This window comes from Idiotropiscis lumnitzeri, chromosome 3 (genome assembly GCF_059441095.1).
Source record: "Idiotropiscis lumnitzeri isolate Australia: NSW breed Sydney's pygmy pipehorse chromosome 3, RoL_Ilum_1.0, whole genome shotgun sequence".
Lineage (NCBI taxonomy): Eukaryota > Metazoa > Chordata > Actinopteri > Syngnathiformes > Syngnathidae > Idiotropiscis > Idiotropiscis lumnitzeri.
Window position 1 is genome coordinate 19,698,584 of NC_142393.1, and position 27,659 is coordinate 19,726,242.

Here is a 27,659-nt window from a genome sequence, read left to right on the forward strand (position 1 = left end):
TGACCACTCAGCTTTGGGGTTTTCTAACCCTAACCATGACACATCCAAAAATTTGTTGACTGACATCTGACTGGCAGACAGGGTGACAACTTGCCTGGAATCCTTGTAAGTTTTAGATCGTTTAATTTTATATAATATATATATATATATATATATATATAGCATGATCTGATTTGGTGTTTTGCGTGTTTTCCCTCCTTAATTTTCCTTTCCTTTCTATTCATTAGTGTTGTTCTGATACCACTTTTTGGGTCTCGATACCGCAAACTGCCTGTGCAGTATCGGCCGATACCAATACTGTAAATCAAAATATAAGCACGATTTGCTTGTAATTCTAAAGAATTTCATACTCACTTGGATGTAAAATGATTCATTCACCATGCGCACAAAGGCTGTCAAATCTTTAACATGACCACCTAGCACCATCACAACATGCGTGCTCTGATCACATTATATCAGTTATGGTTTTCTTTTTTATGGACACTGGTTCTTGAGATTACATTTGATTGAAATTTGAAGCACATTTATGTGCTATTATATGGAAATGCATTTTTTAACCCCCCAAATCTTTTACATTTTGTACTAATGTACAAAGATGTCAGATTCTGTCAGTAAAATCATTGTCCCATAGCAAAGCTAAATTTATTCAAAAATATCATTTGGAGCCTTTGAAGCATGATAACAATGTCGATAGCCGGTATTGGGACCATACTGGTTGGTACTCGCCGATCCGATACCAGTATTTTAAGGTAGTATCGGCACGATACCGATACCGGTATCAGAACAACACTATTATTCATTAATCTTGATTAAATTAATCAAATTGATTGTTACATCTATATTTGATGTTTTAAATCGTAAAAGAAAGAAAAGACACCACAATTGAATGACCCCCCCAGAAAAAGTAACAAAAATGTTTTTTTTAATATTAAAAGAAAATCCACAAATAAATGAATGCAGGGGCCAAGGAAAACATGTGAACAATACCCCTCCCCCACCAAAAAAAATAAATAAAATTGGACGTGGGCGAATGCCACTAGTTGCCTATCCCTGGGTTACATCATGATCTAATCCAATTTCAGAATCTGTATTTGGGTTTGAATAGATAAAACTAAAAATAACATTCATGATTCAGGAAAAGGACTTTCAAATCATCGTATTCTGTCTTCATTTACATTTAACACGTCTCAATTCATTGGATGCCCTGTGTAGATATTGTATCTCTAGGTTAAATTGCTGCACAACCCAAGCCTGGTCATATGCTCACTTCATGTATGATTTTATGATATGCTTTCAGGGAAAACGTTGAATGCAATCAAGGCTTTTCCTTGTGCTTTCCTGTCTCAGTTCCTGCATATGACTTTATGACAGAGAAGGCAGATAACGGGGTTAATAGGAAGAAAAGTTCCAGCCAGGACAATGCAGTTCAGTGGCCTGGATTCAGGCTGCTTTTGTCATTATTGCCACACAGGCCTCTGCTTACATCTTGGAGAGCAACAGATCTTAAAAACGGGGTCGCTTTGTTAGCGCGAGTCTCGACATGTAAACAAATAGTGGTGGAGAAAAGAAAGCGGCGGCAAGTTTCAGTCCTTGACGTTGGTTGATAAACAAGGCGATAACATCAAGCATGTATGATAATGAGTTCCATTCTTATCACCTCAATACTCTCGCTTTCAGTGTATAAGCACTTTTCGCTATGTAAATTTTGCTGGCTGTTGCTTACATTAGACTGTTTGTGCAGACCACAATTGTTTGCACAAGCACAAATGTTTGCACTTTCAACTTAAGCGTGGTGTATTATTTAGGAAAAACTACTACTGGTACATGTACTATGTAATTTGTGCGTTATTAGTATATATTTTAATTTGTAAATGTAAGTCAATAATTATGATAGTGTCTGGGCCAGCAGGGAAGGCCTTGCTCACCACTGATAACATTTAAAAACACCTTTCCCAGAACTTGAAGTGATGCACGTATATAATTTTGTTCTCTCTTCACCTTTTTCTTCTTTGAACACCCCTCATTGAGGTTTATATGTTTTTTTGGAATTGGTTTCTCAAAATAAAGCGAACGGCTTACAACTTTCAAGAAATACATTATTAGTTAAGGTGACCAAACATCTTCACACCCTATCCGGGAAACCAGAATGTTTTCAGAAATTTATGAAAATGTCCTGCTTTAATTGGTTTTCACGGGACCATGTGTTTCATTTGAGTGACGAATGAGAGGCGCAGTGCTTTTTTTTTTTTGTTTTTTTTTTTATGAGAGGCCGAATGCACCGTTACCAGCCTGTCTAGTGGACACTGACGAAGGACCCAGAAAAGAAGTCAAAAAGCAGCAGTTCAGACAAAGAGGTGCCGGGTTTGAGTCCGACTGCGGCCTTCCTGTGGGGAGTTTGCATGTTCTCCCGGGTGCTCTGGTTTCCTCCCACGTTCCAGAAACATGCATGGTAGGTTTATCTGATTTGCCCCTAGATGTGATTGTGAGTGTGACGGATTGTTTGTCTTCGTGTGCCCTGCGATCGGATGGCAACCAGTCCAGGATCTACCCCGCCTACTGCCCAAAGACAGCTGGCTGGGATAGGCTCCAGCAACCCTTGTGAGGATAACGGGCTTGGATAATGGATGAATGGACAGATAAAAATACGTTCATAATTTTCCACTCAGAAAAATGGGCCGTCAGCAGTGAAAAGTTGGCGTCAATGAGCTGTCATGCACCGAAATGTAGTCGGCAACGGGGTGCGGCCGTCACGCACTGGGAAGGCGGATGGCAGCTGGCGGCCATGTTGCCAGGACCGGCCCGGAAATAAAATTCACATCGTTTGCCCCAATTCCCGATGGCCCTGCTTATAGGTAAATCACAACAGAATTGAACACCTTGCTTCCATTACTAACATCCTATTTTTGTGATGTAAGATTTTCTGCACTGATGGAAACCAAAACCACTCCATGTAGCAAAATGGACGTCACACTTTTAGTGTCATTGTCTTCCATTAAGCCCAGCATGATGGCTCGTTAGAGACAAACAAGTGCAGGGCGTCCTTTGCTTACCACAACTTCAATCAGTGTAATGGAGAGTCGTAATTATTTGTTTCTATGTCAGTCCATGAAAATATTGGTTGTGTGTGTTGCAAAAAAAGGGTTGGTTACCCTTGATTTTTCGAGACTTACCTGGAGTTGTAAGGGCAGCAAGAGGTTCACTTGGGAGGGTGGAGGTTATAATCCCCCCCACACATGCTCACACACACACACACTAATTCAGGTTGTAATTTCTACATTTTCTGGCATGTTTTATGCATCTCACGTGAATAGTTTAATGTTGAGCCCTAACCAGTCAGTGCAGGCTATGCAATAAAAATTCTCAACTAGGACTATTACATTTTATTTTTGTTAGTCGACTAGTCAACCATAGTAGTTGCAATTAATGAACTAATTGGACCATGTAAATCACAGCAAATCACTCATGCAAACAGGTGCTCTTGGATAACCAGTATTATTTTACTGCCCGAATATTTTATTTTTGCACAAATTAATAATTGACGATTAAGTGGCCTTTAGATTCAACCAAAGATCTGCATTTTATTTTAGCATTCCTGACATGTTTATACATGATGCAGTAACTTAAATTGACGGCAATACTCTGGCCTTGGTATTTTTATTTATAAATGTTTTGTGCATTTATTTTAAAATGGAACCAACAACTACTGTATACACTATGCACAATTGCAGTATGAGTACTGTGAAACTATTACATTCTAGAGAATTGCGTTTACCTAAAAGGAATCTTTTGGGAGTGTAGATTGGAACCCCGAAGTTCTCGTTTTTAAAGCAAACATAACCACTACTTAAGAATGCTGCCAATTTGCAGATAATTTTCTTAATATGAAACGTCCATCTATTATCCGATACGCTTCTCCTCCTTATGAAAGAAACTTACTTAAACGTCCTGCCCACCACTTCACGAGGAGCTGACAGTTTTAAGGCTGTTGTCAGTAAAGGGTTAATCCTGAAGTGGAAGTAACCTCCTTCCCTGTTTGGCTTTGTGTGGGTCTCTTTCTCTCTCTCCGAGGAACCAGCCCTCTATTTTCAAGCAAAAGCAGCTTGTTCATTTTATGTGGTTTTGTCACCAAAAATGTGCTGCCGTCTACTTGTTTGCGAATCATATTCGGTCGACGATCAAATGCAGATAACGTGGCGGCGCTGAGGACCACTTTAGGGGAGGTGAGTGTACAAAAACACACCACTTTCTTCGGACGAAGCTCACACGTTACCAAAAGTTAGAAGAACCCTTCTTTTTATCTGGAATGTTTACGACAACCGCGGGATGTGTCGTTGCTCGATGTGACGTAACATATCGTACGTTTTTTTTTTTTTTTGCATGAAGCTTCCAGAGTGTTTTAACTTGTTCCATTGCCGAATTTGGCGTTTTACAGATATAACATGGATTAAACTTTTACGTGTATTGCCTTTTGTCTTTGGGTTTGTGACCAAACCGATCCATTGAGCGTCCCATTATACTTCCTTGTCGATTGCACTCTTTTGCGTTGCAATGAGGCTCGGAGACGGACAGTAGGCGTGTCTAGTGTGAGAGACCACTTGACATAATGGGGCGACTTTATTCAGCTGTCACGTCATAATTTTGGCTCATGCCACACATTCTTCGACGCTCGTGTGTGTTGGGGGTGGGACAGGCACGTTCGTGTGCGTGCACGCACAAACAAACCGTCCTTCGTCTTCATACGTAACTTACCCGCACCTCTGCCCACTGGCTCAAGTACTACAAAACGGGCACTGCAAAAAATCAACTAATATTATTAGAACGTTTGAATTGCCTGGTTTTTAATGTTTGCTGATTAAGTGTCAACAATTGGTAAACACAGCCTGCTTAAATTGATACCACATAAGTAATTATTGTAGAACCTATGTTCACAAGCTCTGAGCCTGAAATGTTCAAGAAGCGAAGCTCCCCCCCCACCACCTTAAAATGAATGAAAATATAATTCATCCAATCCATCCTCAGAGCCAAGTAACGTTGAACTTTGAAACGCTTGAAAATGGTGGGTCTTCATATAGCAGAGCCACCTCGCCATGGGTGGAGAGACTCAGTGTGGGGGCAGTGTCTAAATCTAGAAACATTCAGAATGGCTTGATCACGGAAAATTTTTCAGAAATAAATTGGTAATAAATGAAACTAAATTATGTGGTGAGAATAAGCTCCAGATGACCAAATATTTGCATAGAAAGAATGTAAAAAGTTTATTTTCCTTCAAAGTGTATTTGTGGTGTTATTTCATCAAGAAATAGAAATTCTCGTGACATATAAATTCTTCTGGTTAAGGTTGGCACAAGTTCCAGTCACTAGCATGGACAAGGCGGGATGTATAAACTATAATGCAAGCAGCAACAGCAGCAGCAACCAAGCGGGGATCAAGGTCTTTTGGTAAGATTTAATTGTGTCTGTTTTGGCCGTATAGCTTTGGTAATCATACATTTTGATCGGTGTAGTACTTGTCAATTCGTAGAGTGTGAAATGATACAGCCTACATCAGCTATTTTCAATGTGGATGGATAGAATATATGCAATTGTATAGTGGATGTCTTTATGTCATTTGTGTGTTTTTACAGCGGCTGCAACTGTGCATCTTTAGCTTCTATCCTCACAGTGGAAAATAAGTGACTTTTCTGTAAATCTTTGACTATTCCACACACCTTTTGGGTAGATGCGCTTGTGGTATTGTACGTCACTCTGTTTTATGGCTTTGACGCTGAAAACTGGGCTTGACTTCCCATAAAGAACACACTGTGGGTGGAGGCAACTTGTTTCCTCAATGTTTCACTCATCCATTTGTGGATATTTTGACCTGTTGGAGCCTCACCCGATAGCTGTAATTATTTTTTCAAAGCAATGTTAAATACTTGTTTTGTTTTTATCTGTAGATTTTGACTTTAGTGCACTTGATCGACTGATTGAATTGGAGTGGCGTTCAAGATGCGTTCCAGTGTTGATGGACTATCCAACCCCCACAGCAGAGGACACCGAAATGACAATAACAACAACAACAATAACAACAACAGCAGCATCAATGAGAACAATGGAAATTCTGGTTCCCAATATGCACTCTGCGCTCTCGGTGTTGGACTGGTGGCCCTTGGCATTGTCATGATCGTATGGAGCGTGGTGCCTGCAGGCCCGACGGGTGAAGGAGAAGTCGATTCATCTGGGAGCAGGAAAAGTAAAGCTTCCTCTGTGGCCTTTGTCCTGGTGGCCGCAGGGGTGGTCATGCTACTGCTGTCCTTGTGTCTGGGAATGAGGAACAAGCAGAGGGAGCAGCGGCATCTCCAAGAGGTCCAGAATCGTAGAGGTGTGACAGCCAGAGAGAACGGGAATGTAGAAATGTAAGTGAAAAAAATGTTTAAACTGTTTTTTTTGGGTTTTTACTACTCACTATACAGTGTATAGGGATGAAATGCCCAGATGAGTGAAAGAACAATTAATGTTTTTAGTGTTTTTATTGGTGCTCACTTTTTCCTTGAGATTCAGATTTTCCGCTCCCATAAGATATAGCACTTGACTTTTCTCTGCCCCGACCATCTTGATGATCAAAGCCTTGCTTGGTTTCGGAACAACCTGGGTTGAGGCTGTGACTTATTTTTATGTGGCATGATCGTCATTTTTGAGCAGCTCCAGGGTTTTTCCTTGTGATTTATTTTTTGTGAGAAATTACATGTCCTTGTTATGGAAAAAAAAAAAAGCACCAATATTTACCTGTGACACCAACCAGTCACTAGTCTGATGACATTTGTCGTAGGTGTGCCGAAACTTGGTGAAGGCGGCCACATCCAAATTTTAAATACAGGAAAAGCTTCGGAGAGGGAGAAAATTGGGCTGTCGTTCTTGATCTTTTCAGGTATTTGGATGAAAACATGTCCCAGGCATGTCCAACTCATTCACTAACTTGTCATTCTGATATTAGAAGCAATGCACTTACTGAGATGCCCATTTGGGAGTGTAGTATGAAGGTCCATTTTGGGGACAGAGGATGAGAATTTTTTTTTTTTTTAAGAAAGGTTGGACTAAGCAAGGACCCCTTAGTGGGTTTTTGTCCATCCTGCAATTGTCCCTAACCGGGTCAAGTACAGTGTGTATAGAATTCAAATATTTGCACTTGGAGCAGAATGAATTCTTGTAATTCTGTTGTGTGTACTGACCCTTTAACTGAAAGTTCAACTGAAAGAGAGATGGGAGAGAGAAAGAGAGAGAGAGAGAGAGAGGCAGCTGTGTCAACACAATATAGCAAAATAAGCATTTTAAATTGGAAAAAAAAAACATTTTAAATTGGGTTTAATTTGAGAAACGGGGTGAAGTGCAATAAATACAGTGACCTCTGCAGTGCGACCACAATCTAACCCAATCTGTGAATTTGCCTTGTCCGGTACGCTGTATAACTACAGCTTCGGCATCGTTTCGGGGGAAAAATGTTTACCAGTGTTTATAATTTAGATAATATTCCATTTAATAGCGTGGAGGTTTGCAGATAATGGATGTACTAATTTGTTCTTGTGGCTAAATTTACCTGTTTTGATTCGGTACATTTTGTCTAAAATGTTGGAGACTACTTGCTTATGACAACATTTACGGTTCAAATCCATTTTGATCTCTTTCCAGTCCCAGTATGTTTTCCTGCACCAGTGCATCATGGACTGTCTGAAGTCTCTAGGGGCGAATGACAAAAACGTATACCAGAACATGGATGGAATTGATGCAAACGCTACAGCACTGGGAGAGTTTAAGAAAATAGCAGTATGAAACAGAATGGCACTTATTGGAAACTTTGTTTTTTTTAGTTATAAAAGAAACTGTACACCCACACTCTGGACAATTTACCCAGTTCAAATAAGTAAATGAAATAAGGGGGGTTGGGCAGCGTTTGGTGGGGAGCATTCCCAGAGTAATCGATTAAATAATCCTTTGGATAATCAATTCCAAAAAGATTTGTTCGTCACATCCCTGTCTTGTCTTGTTGTTTGCGTTCAATTCTATATGATATAAATCCAAGGTATATTAAAGTAACTCAAGGATGTTTTTGTGTTTTTTTGTTCTTTTCCCTAAGATTCTGCTATTTAAGAGATGCGAGAATTCCGCCTGCCAATGATGTGACCTAAATGTGTTGAAACCTGAATTGGATCACTGTGGAGACAGTGTCTAGTGGCAGTGCAGCCTATATTTTGGTGCAGATCCAGATAAAGTTGCTGATCATAGACATTATTCGCACTTTTTGCTCTCATGGTCCACTTGCATTAAGGTCAAGAAAGGCAGTGGCCCACCAGACTCTGTTGATCGACCTGCTGCTACTCAGTTTGTAATGCACGCTCCCTCCAAAACTGGAACAAAGCAGCCTTGCCCAGCACATCATGAATTTTCAATGTAACAAGGTAGACAGGCTACTGTAGTTTCTCATGACATGGTCTTGCTGCTTCATTGCGCTGACAGCAGACTATAAAGTGCGATCTTTTATTTTCCTCAGCAGCAATTATCAGTTATGCCATTAACCTCTGCTTTTTTTTCTGTTTCCATGCGCGCAGTGCCGAGCAAGACACCCAACGTTATGCTGTGCCCACCTATGAGGAGGCAGTAGGCAGTGGCCAGTACCCTGTCCGTCAGAGTAATCTTCAGCCCAGCTCCTCCCAGCTTCCCTCCTACGATGACTTGGTCCAAGTCGATGGGGTGCAGTATGAATTTGAAGGTGCCACACCGGAAGCTGCTCCCGCCTCCAATCGGAAACCTGGCAAAAATGCCCGCAAGCTCCTCCCCATCAACATCCGCAGGATCAAATCGGAGAAGGGGCCCAATTCTCAAGCCGCTGCTGGCATCAGTATAGAACCTTTGACCCCGCCACCGCAGTATGATGACAAGGTGCCCCCCCTCTGATGATAACTTTCAAACGTGCGCAGTAACTACAATCTTCGAGCAGGACTACATCAAGACTGGTCCTGATGACCTCCTGCACTGTAGGCCCGCATGGCATCTTCTTGTCAGTCGTGATCATTCCAAAGAACAAAGACTTGAACATAGGAATTCTGCAACTCTGCATCATTTAAGCATATGAGTTTGTGGCGGACAAGCACGAAATATCGCTTCTCATCATGCCTGAGTAGATTCCTTTGATGGAACGGCTCCTGAGACGTCAGCGAGGTTATTTGTGCACACATGAGGACCAGGAGCAACTGTTCAAGCAATTGTCACTGACTTAAGCCAGCAGAGTGGATGACGTTTGTCTCCACAGGCTTGACCCGGCTACCACAACTGTTGACATACACCCACACTCTGGGTCGCTGCGATATCATCGCTTTTAGAGCTTTGTAACAAGTGTTGGCTTTTGTTCAAGTGCAGACATCCTTTTTTCTACATACAAAGTAAGACCAGCATGCTTTTGATTTTTTTTTTTAAAATCCTGGTCTGGAATTCGGCGGGAAATTGTACTAAAATTAGCGACAGTATTGAACTGGAACTGTATTTTTCCAGCATAGCAACATTATTATCGTCACTTGACCAGTGTGACCTGCAACATCACATTCCAACAGGTCGCACATTTCCACATAACACTCCACTAACAGGTCAGACATTACAGTTATTACTTAGGGTATATACTGTCTACTATCAATAACAATTGGATGATGGTGGGATATATTGTTTTTCTGTGACCTTGCCTTTCTACTTTTTGTAAAGTTCGTTAACACAGAAATAAAAAAAGATAATAATAACAGACATTATACTTATTACACAGTGCGTTTGTTAGCATTTATAGATAAAAGTTCCCATCCAATGACATACACACACCGTTGAAATTGAAATGCATTTTACAATTTTCATACATTTTGGAATTCATTTTTGGATTTAACAATGCTTTCTGTCAGGGCATGGTGGTGGAGTGGTTAAGAATAAATGATGAACCTACAATTAATAGCTCACCATTTGGAATAGTTACTTGTTGCAAACACGCATGTGCTCTTTCAATTTACGCCTGATTTCTGTAATATCCACTTGACAGTTTGACTGCCACTACCTCAATCGTTACAACAACCAAACTGACTTCTGCTGTTCCCAATTCAGTTTCAGTTGATGTCTTACAAACATCCTGTAGTGAAGAAGGTAAACAAGTGAACAATAGAAGAAGCTCGAGAAAAGCCAAGGGGCCTTCCTTAACGTAGTCGTCACGGGAATAGCGGTCACGCTCCGAAAGCAACAGCATAGACTCCAGTCCACTGTAGGCCTTTTTTTTTGTCGTTATTGTTGTTCTCGTCTCATTCAAGATGACCAACAGAGAGTCTCTTTGAGGGTGCAGCTGCAGTGTTCAAGCAGCAAGGCTTGCTCATCAACCGCAGCTTGACTCACAGCCCTGTTTTCACCTCCAACCACCCTGGCGATGAGCCACGCAGCACAAGGCTCTCTATTCAGGGGCAAATGTTGCTATTAGCATGCAGTGTTTTATCAATACCTGCCAAATGTCAGATGAGAATAACACACATGGGGAATAAATGGATCAAATTTTGCGGTGTTTGAATCGGGTCAAGTGGTGTCGTTAATTGGAAAAGAGGGATAAATGATCCACTTTCAGCATTTGGACGAAGCAACAAAAGTCATTTAGTCACTAACATCTCCTTGAATAAACCTTTCTCTGTTGTATTTACTTTTTTTTCTATGATGGCGTACCTCATTTACTCGCAAGAGTTTATCTTCCATGAATGAATGATTGTTGGAAAAAGGATGGATGGTAATAATGTTTTGCCGTGACCAAAGACGATTGCAGAAAATTGCATTTTGTTTTCCATTGAGAGTCTGAACACATTTATGCTGTTGAATGTTTTTTAGGACTTAAATTCAATTTTTCTTTTTTTATGTATTGTGAAAATATTTAGGTAAAAATGCCTTTTCACCACTTTGAAATGAAAGCAATCTATTTTGAGCGTATTATATTGGAATAAAAAGACATTTCAGTGAATCGTTTACTTTTTTTTTTTTACTTCGAAAGATGAAAACATGGTTACTGTTGTGCAGTAGCTTTTCAACCTGCTAAGCTCACTCAAACTAAATTAAAAAAAAAAAAAAAACGCACAATAACGGGTGAACTGAAAACATTGCAAAGTAGCCTCCAGAAGAAAAGCAACATGATGCAATAATGAATTATTTTTTAGTCAGAACTGATACACCCATAAAATATCTTACTTAAAAGACTGACAAAAGTTGTTTGATTGTTGTTCAAATGACACTTTTTTAGTTTTGAATTTGAAAAGCTGTATTAGTACTTGGTCTTCACTTGTGGATACACACTTTTGTCTACCTCAGGCTTCTTAGGCTATGCTGGTGAAAGTGATTCATTTGACAAAATCTGTTGCTTACTCTCTCAATCCAGTCCAGCTAAAAGAAGACTTGAGTAAACACGGTTGGCTTCCAGAAGAAGTTACAGCCCTGTCCTGAATCAAAGCACCCCACGCCATGTACGGTCCAGGAGCATCAGTGTTCTGGCAGTTCAAAGGGCCTCCCCAGTCTCCCTGTCAGTCATGCACAAATATTAGAAATTAGAAATTAGAAATCCCTTTATTGTTATTGTACTCAAGTGTGCAACGAGATTAGAGGGCTCCCCTCTCCAGTGCAATACAACAATAATACAGACAAATATATAAATTAGATAAATAAATAAGAGAGTGCAAAGGAATTCAGTACTGAATAGGGTATATAAAAACACATCACAATGCTGTTCTGCAAGGTAAGGGTGTTCTCGTGTGTGTGTGATCCTGTTTCATTTATTTGCTTACTATCTTAATGACTTGATTCTCAGCTTTCTTTTTAGCTCACATTCCAGCCCGCGTTGATGCCATCTCCACCAGCGCAGACCATCCCGTCGGCTGCCAGGATACCCCACCAAACGGACTGCGAGCAGGTATGTATCGTGGTTGATCACTGGCAGGAGAGCCTGCTGCAGGATGTCGGCTGGCGCACCCTCAACTGAGTATGCTAAATAATACAAGTGGCCATGGAATTTTGGTTTGTTCTGCTGTATTACGGCAATCCTTCGTCTTCATTTTGCAGCAAAGTAAAGCTCTACTTTTACACCTGATGCCCGAGTTCTCCTCGGTTGTCTTTTTTTTTTTTTTTTTTTTAGAACTTGGTCAGACTACCCCTTCTTGAATATTTGATTTTTTTCTATTAATCGCTTTATCGCACTTTCCTCATCTTAGCAAGAGCCTATCCCAGATGGGTTTGGGCAACAGTGCATTCTGGACTTGTTATCAGCCTGTAACAGGGCACATATAGACAAGCAACCATTGACTTGTTGATAATTTGAGTTTCTGACATACACATCTTTTGAATGGCAGGGAAAGATAGAATACCCTGACAAAGATCTGCACAAGCTTCATGAAAATATGAGGAAAATATGCAAACCTCACACCAAGATTGCAACTTGAGATCTCTGGGTATTGCTTACCATAATGCTGCCCTCTAAAAAGGATGAATTGGCTGTGAAGTATTAGTGTCAGTGCAGATTACTTAAACTTTCTCAGCCTGGTGATGAAAGTGTTCACATTCCTCTTGAGTTCAGTGTTACTTCATGCAGTGGACAATGAGGACCCACTCGGGTGCACTCAAGGCTCCCCCACACACGTGACTCCAGCGCCCACTGCTGTCCATCTGGAGAGAAACCGCTACAGCACGATAAAACAGCACTTCAAGCAGTTGTTTTACAGTAACATCGTGACAAAATTATCTTTTGGATTCATAGAGAGTTGCAAAAATGGATTTAAAGTCAGCGCAAAACTATTAGACATTGTCAGATGTAGACAAATACATCCCAATGGTGGGACCTCACCTGGCTGGACGTCCTCTCTTGCGACCACTCGACACTACACAGGAGGGTAGGCGGGAAGGCCACATTCACTGACTAAAAACATGTCAGCCACTCAATTGAATATTCCTTTTGGCATTATACTTTGTGCAACGCAAATGTAGGGTTCAGAAGACAGTAAGACTTTATTAAGCTTAACAATAAAGTACATTCAAAGTTAATTCATCAATCGAAGTTAATTTGTTAAAATATAATATATTATTTGCTTTTATATTAGCAGATTCATTATCTACACTTTTATACATTTTTATATTCCCATTTGTGTTGCACAAACAGCTAAAATTAACATGTTTATGAATCTCTTATTCTCATTCAGTACTTGTGTTTGCCTAGATTCTGCTATCTCCTGATTGGTTAGTGAGAGTCAGGTGTTCGGAAGTGTATGATGGCAGCTGCCGTGGTTTGAGTCAAAAGCGTTGCTAAACAAAGAATTCCCTCTCCATCCCCCACCCTCATTTGAAGAGTGTTCCATCACCCACCAACAAACCTTCACGTTACAGCAACATTCTTAGCGTCAGCTACCATTAAAGTGAAAAGAAGCCACTTCCTCATGATCGCTGTGTCCAAGTGGCTGCCCTCAGAAAAACCGCACAGAACATACCGAAGTGATAAGTAGCGAGGACTCGACATGAGGTTTGTGCTAGCATTTTCCCATCACTGCTCCACTTCGGTCCAAAGTGGCCCTCGGACCGGTCCGAGGACGCCACCCGGTGGTGGGGGACCTCTGTTTTAGATGACAGACTGAGATAGCTGTGAGGTTCCCTGAGCAGATAAGCACTCAGTGGTGATACCAAAACTGCTCCAAGGTTGTTTTTTTTTCTTTTTTTTTTCCCCAAATCAACATTTGATCAACCTGGATCTAATTAATTTGTATGTATCCATGTGCCAACAACTCTCCCTGCTTGATGAAGCGTGCGATGTTAATTAGGGGATAAACTCTGTTAATTGGTGAGTTACTCTTTTAATCAGCATTGCTGTACTGTACATGAGTACAGGGCTATTTAAACAAGTCAACATCTTTCAATCAAATGTGAAGTAGAAACACATTTTCTATATACATACACTGAAAGAATTTTAACTTTACAATTTTGTTTCATGTAACATTTATCCTTGAAGTGCCTTGTTTACGTATACCACCCCTATATTTGTTGTGTTTTCTTGAAAATTATTTCTACATTGTGCCAGTTTTGGCCATTTACTAGTCCTGCAGTGTGCCACTAGATGGTGACAAATTATTGTATTTGACGCTTGTAAAAAAGACTTGCTTTTCTCTCGAGGTACAAAAAAGTCCCTTTTACTTCTTCACTGTGATTGCCACTGCTAAACTTCACTGAGTAAATTTACAAATACAACTTTTTAATTATTTGAAAAGGAAAAAAAATACACCAGTGAGCGTCAATGGGCATCATTGGTCTCACTGACGACTACCCCACAATACAGTACATTTCAATTTAATAACTTTCAAAGTGTCGAGAGGTGAATTTTCATTCAATTAATAAATCAATTGGTGACTTTAGAGTTTTGTCCAAGGATTCAACGCAAAGTCCACAAAGATCTAGAGTTATCGCTATAAATGGAAAACCTACTACATATTCTGCTCCATTAAGTCTTCGTCATTGGTTGTAGATACAATGCATTAATTGATTTATCAATACTGGAATCACATTTTGTTACCTTGAAATCTTTCATAACACCCACCTTGTGAAGTAGCATTGTTAATCAAATTTGGTGTTCTATGGCGAATTATGAAACTATGCTACTGTGCTTTGAGCGTGAACGTAGCAAAAAGTATTTATCCCGCCCCTTCCAATTTATTGCCATCAAGTAGCTTCAATTTGGTGAAACTAAAAAATCAAACGACACTCAGGATAAGTTGTAGAGACCTATGAAATATCAAAAATGAACCAAAAATTTTAAAAATTCTGCGTCATTTTGGTCTTTGTGATGTTTTGTCAGACGATACTCATGCCTTCCAAAATGCATGTTGCTAAGTGAAAGTAACTTTGGGGGCTAAATTTTCAAAAACTTTTTTAATCTTACAAAATATTTACAAAATGCTGATGTTCGACTAGATTTTGTTGTTTTTTTGCCGTTATTATATTGCATTTATGCATACGTATATGGATGTATATATTCTATGTATATTGCATACATCTGAGCAGTGCAAAGACTACCAAACAATCGCAATAAGGTACAAATGTCAATATTGTGTCAGATCTTGAGTTTGGTTGTTCCAATATTGCAATGCACTACATATTTATGTGTGCTGGTCAAACAGAGAGGGTTAGCATCCTAATCGCCTGGGCTTTAATGGCATATAGTTGAAGTCACCATTACTGTGAGTGTGGGGGTGTGTGTGTGTGTGTGTGTGGGCATCATGGGACAAAATAGCCTTTATGCGGTGTTCTGAGCTCCAAGGCAGAAACTTTGTTGAGCATTCTAACATTGTGTAACTAAAACCACATGTTCCAAAGTGGAGGACAGACAAACACAGACTGACTGCTACTCAACGTCAAGAACCGACAGTCCAGCATGAGGACAGACGACAACAAATGAAGACATTTAACTGACACAATTGCCATACTTTCTATTTCCATTATTTTCTATGGGAAAATGTATTTTGAAACCCAAACAGCTTCTTGAAAAAGAATCATTGGAATCCCTCAAAAGCGGATGATCATTTTATCACATATTCCATTATGTGAGGACCTCGCAGGATCCTCCAAATGAGATTCCCTGTGTGTATCAATATGCTCTACAGAGCTCTTTATATCTGGAAAATTCATTTGTATATCGATATAGCTTTGTTTACCAGGTTCATGCCTTGTTGTTGTCACACTAAAACCCAAATACCGTCACCGCCACCTCCACTTCTGCTCTAGCACCTCCTTCTCTCAGCTCAAATAAAGCTCCATCTGACACTCGTCAGATAGTCAACCTTTTCCAAATAGGAATAGGATTTGCTTTAACACCAAAGCCTTAAAGCACCCTCACCTTCACCTTTCCAATGACCTCACAGTGCTTCTTCATCCAGTATAAACACCAGAAGATCCTCTTAGTCTGTTGCCTTGCTTCCTGGATTCTCAACAGTGCCCCCACACCCTCCCGTCGCTAACCAATCTCTGACCACCTTTGCTTCCACCTCTATATGATACGATATGCCAATCCCAATCTAATTTATAGAATATTTTGGAGGTAACTGTATACGACAGCGGGGGAGATAACATCTCCAGGCTCCTGTGAAGGACAGGAACTCTGCAGTATGTACTTAATAACATGAACTGCTAAAAAAAGGACCTGGGACGGCGCTTTGGCAGAGGAGCACGGTGGTGAGATGGATAGAGAGTAGGGAGGGGGACCCAGTATTCTCGGGTGGGGGGTAATTGAAACCATGTGAGCCCCCCGCATCCACTGGACTGGATTAGAGAAGAAACGGAACTCTCTCAGCCCAAGATCGCTTTCAATTAGATGCGCCCAGAGCAAAGGTACACGGCAAGCAGGGTGGGAGAGACCAGCAGAACCTAAAACGTGCAGATTTTATTTGGTTTTATGTTAACATATTATCAAGGACTGTGACACTATTCCATCACTTCAAAGTTGGAAATTTCCTACATATTGGATGGATTGGTGTTCCCAGCATGTATTCTTGGATACTCAGCCCATGAAGACATGGAACGTGCATGGATCACACTCCATACAACAATCATGATCTTCACATTCGGACTGAGGTGATTGAAGTTTAGTTTTGCTGGGGATCTTGGTGCAGTCCCGTTAGCAAAATCGTTCAGGAATTGATTTATTTGTATTTTTTTGTTGTTGCTGTCGAATCACGGTAAAGTGCTTCAGGTCCACCAACATGCTTGTAACACAAATGACATGTGTCTATCCGTCCATACATTCTCTGTACCGCTCATTCTCCGTAGGGTAACAGGTGAGCCTATCACAGCTGACTTTTTGAAAGAGGTGGGGTACACCCTAAATTGGTCGGCAGATATACCCCTGTACTGGCTTGGTTTAAAAAAAAAAAAGTCTGTTGCATGTGTTACATGCATGGAAATGTACATCAACTGAAGGTAAAAAAAAAAAAGGAAAGGAAAGAAAAGAAAAAGTGCTGACTTCCAAAAGAGGCAGGACTGTTTGAGAACAAATAGTTGCTCCCTTAATTGCAACACTCCAACTCTGCTATGTGAGTTATCATGATTTTTAAGAAAAGAATTCAAAGTGTTTTTAAATTTTAACTCTCTCGTAATCCTCGAGACCATCTATTAAGAGACTCTTTGAAGTTATTGGAAACTTTTATCTCTCTCATGGGACATTTAAATGTTCCCATCCATCCATCGATGTGCAGGTAAACTGGATCCTGAACCAGCTGACTTTGGAAGAGAGGCGTTGTATACTTCAGACTGGTCGCCAGTCACTCTCTGGGCACATAAAGTGTAGCCATTCACACCTCTGGGCAATTTAGAGTCTAACATGCCTGTTCTTTAAATGTGGGATCAAACAGAAAACGTGCAAACTTTACAAAGAAAGGAAAACCTTAAAACTGTGCGGCAGACCTAACCACTAACCACTCAGTTACCGTGCTGCCGCAAATTGTAACACAAATCATTTTTTTTTTTTACAAGGTGAATTTGGTTGAGAGAAATTCATAGTGCAGGTGTGATTGGATGTCGCTCTGCAACTATAAATAATGTCATGTTTCCTGCAATGGTTGAAACCAGTTGCTTCAAATCAGTTAATCACAATTTTACCAGTTACTTGCTCAACTATGGCACTAATTATTTTTATTTTTTTTCATACAGATAGTGATAAAAATGGGTAAGAAAGAAGAGTGGAACCTTTTGGCCAAGTGTTGTTGCCCTCAGGTTCCTTTTCAGTTGTGGGTCCTTCCTTAATCCCCTCTCTGGAAAGTGTCTTGTTTCTTTCCAACTTCACCACATCAAGTGCGTTTTCCAGGTTAGTGGTTTCAATTTAACGTTCAACATGTATACATTTTGCGCTGTTAAAGTGATATCTTTAGAGAAAATCTCATTTTTTTCTTTGGCAGTTGATTTGTGGCTGGTACTTGAAATATTAACTATTTACTCAAAGGTGAATTCACGCCGAGTTAATTGTTGGTCCACAGAAAAACAAAACTAGAGCACAAGAGTCTGTGTGAGTAGCAAACAAAACTGTCTTAACAGCCAACTGGTTGAAACCACCTCAAACTATATAATTTGGGAGTTAGAGATTTGTGAATATTGTCATCTCCAATCAAACCAACTTCAAAGTGTGGTTGTTGCTGACAAGAAAAAAAAAAACCCATCAAAGTGATAATTTTGACAGTGAAAAAAAGTTCTCATTATGCACAAAAGCTTTGCAATATTTTCTTAACCATGGTCCAGAAAACAAGACAGACTTCGTGGGTATTCTGTATGGAGGACTGAAAGTGCCGAAATTAAATAGATAAATAAATACACCTTGAAATGTTTAATTGAAATTGTTATGAATTAATTAAATGTTTAATTTATTGATTAAATATGGAATTAAATACATAATTGTGTAATTAATTAAATTACACCAATGATTATATGTTAAAAAATTGATATTATATCTGTATTTAATTATTTCAGTATTTAATTAATTATTTCAGTAATTAATTAATTATTTATGTGTTTAATTATTTCATGGTCCAGCATTGCAGTGTTTCATGAATTAATTTTATCTGTCAAACTCGCCCATCAAAGTTTGGTAGGCAGGTGCTAACACCTGATTGGTTGGGCTGCTCATCAAGTCAAGGAAAATCAATTCCAGAATAATGGATTGATGCCAACCGACAGACTAGTGAAAATACAAGCCTCGACTGCTCAACCAAGGGAGCTCATGAAAGTCATCCTTCATCGTAGCCGCCATGTTTGCTACCACTTCAGGCCAAAGCAATGGTTTAGAGAAGATTTGAGTTTGGCAGTGTTTAGCCCCGCCCACTAACTTTGATTCAAATTCATTCATGAAACACAGCATGACCATGAAATAATTAATTAACTATAGAAATAATTAAATAAATACAGAAATAATTAATAAAATTCATAAATAATTAATTAAATACAGAAATTGTTATATAGATTTTTTTTTTACATATAATCATTGATAAATTAATTAATGAAACATTTATTTAGTTAATTCCACATTTAATTAATAGATTAACCATTTAATTAATGACCATTTTAATTCAACATGGAGTATTTATTTATTTAATTTTGGCATTTTCATTCCTCCATAATTCTGTACCCTCCCACCCAATGTAAATAATATAGAATAAATCCGTGTATAAGGTAAGTGGAGAAACTAGATTTTTGTGTCCTACTGAAAACACAATGAATTGATGCACTCATGAAGATAATAAAGAAATCTGTTTATATAGTGAGAGAACCAAAAGATGACCAAATTTAGTTGATGAACTTGAAAACTGCCATCAGTGTTTCTAATTGATTTCATTTGTCGCCTCCTTGTTGCGACCATACGAGTTGCCACATGAAGCCCTTTGGGCTTTCGATGACATGAGGCTTGTGGAACCCCTGATTGGTCAGAATGGGCTGTTTATTTTCACAGTCTTTAAACGTTTTAGGAAAAAAAAAACTCTCATGAAAAACTGACAGCCTAAAATCTCGGTGTTATGCTTTCAGCATCCTTTAACTCAAAGTGAAGGCTTTATTTGCATCCAGGACTCGCCTAACGTCTTTAAAAGCTGGATTCTAATATTTCAAAAAGACACAAACTCTTGCTAGTCCTAACAAAATGTCATTATAGATTCACATTTATACTTGGTCTGACGTGCACCTATTTGAAGTGCTTCTAATAGCTCCATTCTGTCTCACTATATCTCACTATTGTCGATTTATTTGTGGAGTGCTTTTTTGTCTAACTGACAAACGGATATTTGAACAACAAAGGTTGCTGATGCCCAATACGAAGGGCCGTTTTTCATTTAATGATGATTATTTGTCCACGGGATGAGGTGGGGGCGATGGCTGGGCGTGAGCTGCTTTTGGCTATTTGAACGCAGGGCTCTAGGACATTTTTTTTCGACCAGTTGCAGTGGTCCTTTTTTTTTCTTGGTTGCGCAAGCACCAAAGTTAATTATTACAACATTTTTGAGCACATCACATTCTCACAGCTGCCTACCGATAGAAATTCACTTCCTAAACAATTTAACAGAATTGCAAACGGTGTGTGCACTCGTGGAGGTTTTGACAGCAAGTTTCAATATTTCTCATAAATAGTTTTGACTGTTTTAGGACACTTCGGCTAGTTGTATGTGTACAATTTATATTTTCCTCCAGTCACCATATCGTAACACCCGTGTGGCCAAATTGCGTGCGCAACTCAGAGCCTTGGAATGACGTCACAGGTGCATGTTTGAGCGTTCACGCATGATGTAAGCACTTGATGATGTTGCAATGCAAACCCTTGCGAAAAAAAAAAATATATATACTATGACTACATACAAGGCTGGTTGTAAGACAAAACATGAGAGCGCGTTATCTTTTGAGGGTTGACATAGCCCAATAAATGATCTTGAATCCGGCCTTAATTTGAATGCAACATTGTGACGTCAATAAATTCCTTTCCCATAGTATTTAAAGTCTGCAAACTACATTTGCCACTAAGCATAAATCCACTGTGCCGATCATACATCCCCCTCGACACTGATTGCAAAGAGTTCAATCAGTATCAATAAATATGAGGCAACTCTGCCGCACTTACTCTAAATACCTTCATCTTGTTCTCTCTATTTGTATATGACTGAAATCATTATCCGAGCTTAGTCTGTTTTTGTTATTTGTACTTACGCGCTGTGTCGAGCCGAACATTTGTCGTCTTGAGCTAAAAGGCCGGCTGGAGAGCTCAGTGTACCAGGTTAAAGGCCAGAGTCATTGTCAGTCCCAATGAGGTAATTATGTGTTTGTGTTTAGATCATGTTGACTCCCCACTCTGCTTCTCCAATGCACTCCATCTTTCCGAGCCAGTCGCCTAGCCAACCTCAACCGTACTCCCCCGCCCCCCTTCGCTCTGTTGTGTGCACAAGTCGTCTCCCTCTGGGAAGAGGTGCATGAGATGTTGGCTCGGCCATACATCTCTGTCAAAATCTCTATGAATAAATTAACCTTTTAAAGATTAGTCCACCCTAATACCTCAGGGTTTTTTTTTTTTTATACAGAAGAGCGGAGCCCTTCCACCCTACCAACTGCACGGCAAGCCTCACCAACTTCTTGTTATTAAAAGAAAACTTAGAGCCGGCACAGAGCACGCTTTTCCAAACATGCAGAATTTATTTTTACATGTGTATTTTATGGTTATCCGCATATGCTCGTCCCCGCTTCCTTTTTTGTGGATTTCTAATATATGTATTGAAAACTTAATATTCTATACTAGGGCAGGGTATCGATTAAAATTTTCAAAATTTGATTTGATTTCCGATTGACGATTCACTTTGATCGATTTTCGAGTCCATCAAGGATTTCACCCAGTACCAATTTCAATTTAATGTGAAAGGCGTTTTCAGAAGAACCAATGCTGCAAATAGTACAAACTGCTTGCTGTAACTTGGTGCATTAGTAAAAATATAAATTTAAGCCAATGCAGTTACATTAATCATGTACATTTTATTTAACATGACCTGATCAAAACAAGAAATACATGTCTTCATGCTTGTTGGCCCTGACTTCACTGCCTCCGCCATTTTGTTTTGATATGCTACTCCCGCGTAGTGACAACCTCTCGCGTGAAGTCATGTAAATTTATGGGAAAAAAGATGTAATTAAAAGAATTGATATATGATTTTATGAATCAATATTGCGCTATGAATTTTTTTTCCAAATCAATAAATAGATTTTCTTTTTAAACCCAGCCCTTTTGAATTACATCGCCTCACTTCCCAAAGCATCCTATTAGAAGACTCTTTGTCATCTCTACTGCTTAATGGCCCAATTTCTGGAGTTTGCTGCATCTTTTAGCACCCATTTCCTGAGGGAATGACATTTTCCAGTATATATTGGACACATTTGTTGTTATTATTACTGCCGTTCGCCACCCTTAAAATCATATACCAACCCCCCCCCTCCCCCATTTTACGATTGGTAAACCATTTGTGACAGAGTTGAGAACAAAATATTGGTTGGATTGGTGTGACTGTGAGAAGGCAAAGTCAAAATATTTATTGCAGAAAATCTCTGAATGGCACGTTGTCATATTTCTTGTTATGAAAGGTATGGAAAAACTCATCCGAAACATTCATCACTGAGACTGGACGCTGAATCGCAGTGATGAATGGTAACGGCATTACTGTGAATACATCCTTGTCGCGCTTTGATTGCAATTGACTGATCAAATTTCCCCCTAATGTGCCAAGGCACATAAGTTATGGTGATCATTTTAAATCTCACATACATTCACTAGAGGCAAGATTTTTTTGTATACTCTAGATCAGCGGTGTCAGTTATTTTTGTGGATTGGCCAGATCATACTTATGGTTTCCCTCAGAGGGCCGTTATGACGTTACCGCGTACCGAAACAAACTGATGGGTTAGCGAGTTTTGAAATCACAAGCCAGGAAGTAATTGTTTGTTCAACAATTTATTTTAAAGGGGGAGTTTTGCTAACAAATGAACAGCAATATCTCAGATCTCAATGTTGTTAAAAGTGAAATAAATGTGTTAGAAACAGGAAGTTGACACACATGATTTCCCCTTTATGGGCCACATAAAATCAGGTCGCGGGCCAGATTTGGCCCCGAGCCTTGAGTTTGACACCTGTGCTCTAGATTCTTACATTTTCTGTAAATGCCCTGCAGGAAATGAAGTCGTATTTGCTGCGGGAAAAGTCATCAGTTGTTTATTACTGGATGCATGGACAGGTCTGTCTATTTGCTCCTAAAAGTGACCGCCCCCCATTTTTTTTTTAAGTGTCTCACAGGGGCCTGATGCAAACAAGTCTTGGATCAGTCGCGTTTTAGCCACACACCATGCAAAGTCTTCACTTTGAATGTATTTGACTCAACTTGCCATTTTTACAACATTTTGATGTACCAATTTTCATAATTTTGGACGGAATTGTTCTAACCGTGTGTATGCGTCCTGTATGCAGCTTCCACTGCAACGCAGTGTAGTTTGTCATTGTTTTGCAAATGTGAAAAATGATGCAGAACATAACAGTGGTCTCTTGTTGGCAATTTGGCCGAGACTATCCACCTTGGTTTTCCAAACAAATCAGGATAATTATGAAGAACAGGTTTTAGGTTGAAATTCCTCGAAAAATAAACCACTCATGACTGAGAGAATATGACATGTATTGGCTATGTCATTGGTTTTAGGTTTCACTCTTGGGGTAAGCAGAGGCGTCTCTTGGACTTCCTGAACTCTAACTTGTGCCAATTTGTGTACTTCAGACCTGGAGGTCTCCTCCTCCGTTATTTTGGCCGAATTGCAGGAGGGGGGGGGTCAGTTAGGGAGGGGTGAAGGACAAGAGTTTCCCCATTCTGCTAGTGCTTGCGGTCTTCAGTCTGCCCTGTTCGACCTCATCACTCAATCTTCGTTTAGCCCTGACAGTTTTAGCCAAGCACTCCGAGACTAATTTATTTCTGTAAAGACAAGCTTGGCCAAGGAGAGCTTCCAGTAAAAGGCCATTGCCTTAGCCACTGACCCGCACTGCTGCATGATGGCTAATTTAATTTAATTTCTTTTAGACGAGAGAAGGAAGCGGTAATGTCTCTACTACCACAAAAAAAAAAAAAGCCTACCATCTTTGGAAATGTTTGCCTGCTCACATGTTCCCTTGAATGTATTTTTTTTTCTTGACCTGTGGAAGACATCTTGTGATTAAAGGAAGAGGGCCACGGTGACCTTGATTCAAATCTTTAATGCCTGTGTCGCACATTGACATACAAAACACCGCGTCTTAAAATAGAGAGGGCAACATGGCTGCGGGTCAGCTAATTATATTAAGTTGCAACCTTAGGTTTTATGGCCAGAATTGCAATGTTCAGTGGTAAGGTTAGTCTCCATTGATGAACATTGCCTACAGCTGTAAAAAGGGGACACTACAACAGTTTTTTTGTCTATTGGGCTAATCAAAATGTCATAAATTACGCGCTATTCAATGCTGCTTTATACACCTTAAAACCTGGAAAGCAAGATGTTTCCTTTTCAGCGATTTGGGGGGAACAGACAGTTTTATTTTTTGCACAGTAGGGGGCTCTATAGTTCACATATTGTCCCGTTAGAAGCGCTCAGCCCATCGTTTGGTGGCTTGTCCTGCCCATGCTCTGCCAGACCCACAACAGCAGCGACAGTCCACATATGGAAATGCTCGATTTGATATAGTGTCATTTTACTTTGTAGAAATGGCTGTATGCATGTTCTCCCCCTTGTCTGCAGCCCACCACGGTAAGCCGTCAAGAAAGAAATGCAGTCTGGTGTTAGAACCAGTGCTACCAGGGACAGAAAGAAAATAATGCATTTTTGTTTTTATTATGTCACTGGTTCATAGAGGAAATGCAGGAGTACTGTATAAGATTCTGATTTTGCATTCTAATCTGTGCTTCAATTACAAACTCAGTCTGTGACCCAGAATTTAGTCAACACCCCCCCCCCCCCCACACACACAATATATATTGTATATGAATTCAAGTATAGAACATGCAGGCTTTTTATTTCCAAAGCTATAGTTGGCCATCTCCCATCAAGCGGTCGAGTGTAGAAGGCTCACTATGACGGACTGCGAAAGGGCGGGCGTGCATGTGTGTTCTCAGCTAGAGCGTAAGGAAGTCTACATGTATAATTCACATATGCCGAAAAACCATCAGCCAAGTTTGCTGAAGACATGGCCAAGAACTAAGTTATGATACAAATTGTCAGGCCCTCAAACTATGATGACAGTTTTGATTTATTGTTATTTCCCAGATTAAAAAAAAAATAAATGGCGTTGGAAGCTGGCGGCACTACACCGTGTGAAAATGCTTCTTTTACATGAATGTTCCTTTTAGTCTCAAGATATTTTCTCTTTGTGGCTGCATTTGTGTTCACTGTGTCTGTTCAGGTGTGAGCAACCAAAACTGGGATTAGTGGAAAATATCTTAAATTAATGTTTTCAGAGAATGCATAACGCAACATACATATTTAATTTTTTTTAATTAAATGAGATCCAGTACAGTATGTAGTCTTAATTGGAACTGCCAAAATTGTATAATTTTAAAAATGTAGTTATACTTGATACTTTTGCGGCGTGTGAATTGGTCAGCACTTTATTCATCTTTAATGTAACACATTTTCCCAAGCAGCCAGGATTAAAGTTGGTGTTTACTAGTGTTGATGTTATTTATCACATGTGCTTGACTGCAATTCCCTTATTGTCAGACATTAATCCTGTGTGGTCACCACCGAAAAGTTTTCCACAGCAGCAATCAAATTGTCATGAGGAAAATGAACGGAGTGGCTGTCTGTCACCTGAACCCGAGTTCTGTCTGATGGAACAAATGGACCTGTCCTGCTCGAGGAGGACAAAGGCACCTACACCAATGTGGCCTGGCAAAAGTGCTCAAATGTTTCCTCCAGCCCAGATTCTGGACTACTTCCCTTTAATCTCCAAAATGCTTGAGACCTCAAGAGTATGTCACCTTTCCTGTCATGCTCGGCTGCCTGCAGCCCATTGGCCAGCAGCAGATTTATTTCTCCTTGTCAGGACCAATCGCGTGGCGATGTGGCTCAGCCCACTGTTTAGTTACAGTGACAAACATGCTGATTAGAGAGGCCCCGATGATGGATGGCTCCTCGCTGTGGAGAGACCTGAGTTTTTAGCAGGTCATAATGGGCCTGACACTGTGCAGCCCGGCGTTCTCTTTCCTTCGGTCCTCTCCGAGCGGATGGGCCCCTCCCCCACAGGTCACACTCAAAAGGTCAGGAGTTAACGGGCCAGTCTTTGCGTACTGCCGCCAAATCAAAATGACCCTGTTTGGATTCATATTTGTAGACACTCCATCATCATCATGGCCACTGCGACACATCTATTCCCTCCTTCCCCGTGGCCTTTCCTCCTGTGACCGCCAGCGCCCACATTGGCAAAGCTTGTTGGCTTATTTAAACCGCTGAGCCCTCTCACTCACGTTTGTGCCTCTGAGGCGCTCACGTGCGCAACACACACAAACACGCACTCCGTCGTCCAAAGCTGAGCTTTTTACGCAGTTGTATTAAATTCCGTTTGCTGAGATTGAATCGAGTGTGTCGCTTGCAGAGTGTGTCGGGAGGTTTAGTGTTTGGAGTCATGCTTGGGGGACGATTCGATTTGGAAATATAGTAAGTCGAGGTCGACTGCACACTGACCTGCAGCCTCTGCCACTAGAACCTCACTGAAAGAGCTGAAGCGGGATTATGTGCATGCGTGATGAGCATTTAGTAGGAAGGAGGAGGAGGATGACGGCGATGATGATGCATGACTTTTGTGCAAACGGGAGCACTGAAACTGAAGCAGAAAAGGAAACGGGACCAGGAGGCAGGGGAGAAAATCCTACAGAATACGTTGAGAGATGGCAAAGGTGGTGCCTCTTTTTTGGACAACAAAAGGGGGAAGAAATTACCAGCTCTTTACTCTCAATAAAAACATACTGGCGTGAGATTTGCCAGACAGTTTTTACTGGGGCTTCCCTGAAGGAGATAAAACCCTGACAAGACAAGGCATGCCTTTAGTGATCTTCATTCAACTACAATTTTATTGATTGATAAGTTAAAAAAAAGTGTAATTAATTGTTAAAACTTGGAGAAAAAAAAAAGAATAAATAAAATTTGATATAATTTTGTCTTTCATTGGTCACAAGAATGTAAGCCGGAAGAAGTTTTGCTGCACGGATTAGCGAGAGCAACTAAAACTAAAATTAACTCGAGTGTTAACAATTGCAAAACTAAAAATGTCCGTTAGCAGTTTTGAAAGCACCCATAATTCTTAATTATTCCAAGACCTGGCAACACGAACATCGATTCTTTAATTCCACATGATTGACAAACATATTAATGATGCCCATCTCTCAACAGTGTTCATTTAACGGTATAAAACAACAAATGTCTTGTTCTTAAATTGACACTTTATAGGTAACATGAGCCAACAACTGAGTGTGAAGCGGCATTGCTGAATAACTTTAAAACGTGAAGAGCCAGATGTTTAACCTGTCTGGTGACTTTAAATATGCAGCCAGTCAAATCCGTCGAGATGGTTCTGGCTTAGCATTATGGAGTGCAGATCCTTTGGGCCACCCCCTCCTCTCCGAAACATTAGGATGTTTTACCTAGAGGCACTGTGTGTGTAAGTGTGTATCTGCAAGTGTGGTGCCGGGGGAAGTCCGTAGTCGGACAGCACCTCATTTGTATTCTTTTCTAAGCAGATGCCTGGCTGCATTAATGACTTCTAACTAAAACATTCATAAAGTGTTATTGGATTTTTTTTGTAGTGGGGTTAGGAAGTGTGACCTTAGAGGTCCGTAGGTTGCCGTGTCTTCTTGCTTGTTGCTTGCTGGCCTCCTCCCTTTCCCTTTGTCTCCCTGTTTGGACGCTCCAGTGACATCACACCAGCTCTGCTTCAAATTGGATGCAGAGAGTGAGAAGTTCAGCACTAGCCTACGGCGGTGAATATTTTTCCATTTATTTGGGGAGTACAGAGATGGAGTGGGGGTTGTGCGGGACAAAAAAATGGGGCAGAGTCATTACTAGTTAAGTAAGTAATGAAAATAATTCTGTCA

The 27,659-nt window shown here is 40.2% G+C and overlaps 2 protein-coding genes and 1 pseudogene across 4 annotated transcripts in view; 2 read left to right on the forward strand and 1 right to left on the reverse strand.

Annotated features, from left to right (window-relative positions):
* The first annotated feature begins 3,981 nt into the window (after positions 1-3,981).
* Positions 3,982-10,546, forward strand: tmem51a (transmembrane protein 51a). 2 transcript variants are annotated; one of them, XM_088292284.1, is made up of 5 exons: positions 3,982-4,220; positions 5,338-5,439; positions 5,625-5,683; positions 5,937-6,395; positions 8,583-10,546. In XM_088292284.1, exons 4-5 carry the CDS (start codon positions 5,989-5,991, stop codon positions 8,926-8,928), a joined length of 753 nt encoding a protein of 250 aa, XP_088148410.1. In that variant the 5' UTR covers positions 3,982-4,220; positions 5,338-5,439; positions 5,625-5,683; positions 5,937-5,988; the 3' UTR covers positions 8,929-10,546. The 2 variants fall into 2 exon arrangements, with proteins under 2 accessions (XP_088148410.1, XP_088148409.1); XM_088292283.1 differs by lacking the exon at positions 5,625-5,683.
* Positions 10,547-11,213: 667 nt separating this feature from the next.
* LOC148340258 (chymotrypsin-like elastase family member 2A) lies at positions 11,214-12,947 on the reverse strand (annotated as a pseudogene).
* Positions 12,948-17,753: 4,806 nt separating this feature from the next.
* prdm16 (PR domain containing 16) overlaps positions 17,754-27,659 on the forward strand; it is a 224,573-nt gene continuing 214,667 nt past the window's right edge. For both annotated transcript variants that reach the window (XM_088291320.1, XM_088291319.1), the window contains exon 1: positions 17,754-17,857. The gene's annotated coding sequence lies outside the window, so the exon portion shown is untranslated. The remainder of the gene's footprint in view (positions 17,858-27,659) is intronic.

Coding starts and splice junctions, on each gene's coding strand:
- tmem51a (XM_088292284.1), top strand. CDS start 5,989: ATGCGTTCCAGTGTTGATGGACTATCCAACCCCCACAGCAGAGGACAC. Junction 6,396..8,582: donor GAGAACGGGAATGTAGAAAT/GTAAGTGAAAAA, acceptor CCATGCGCGCAG/TGCCGAGCAAGACACCCAAC.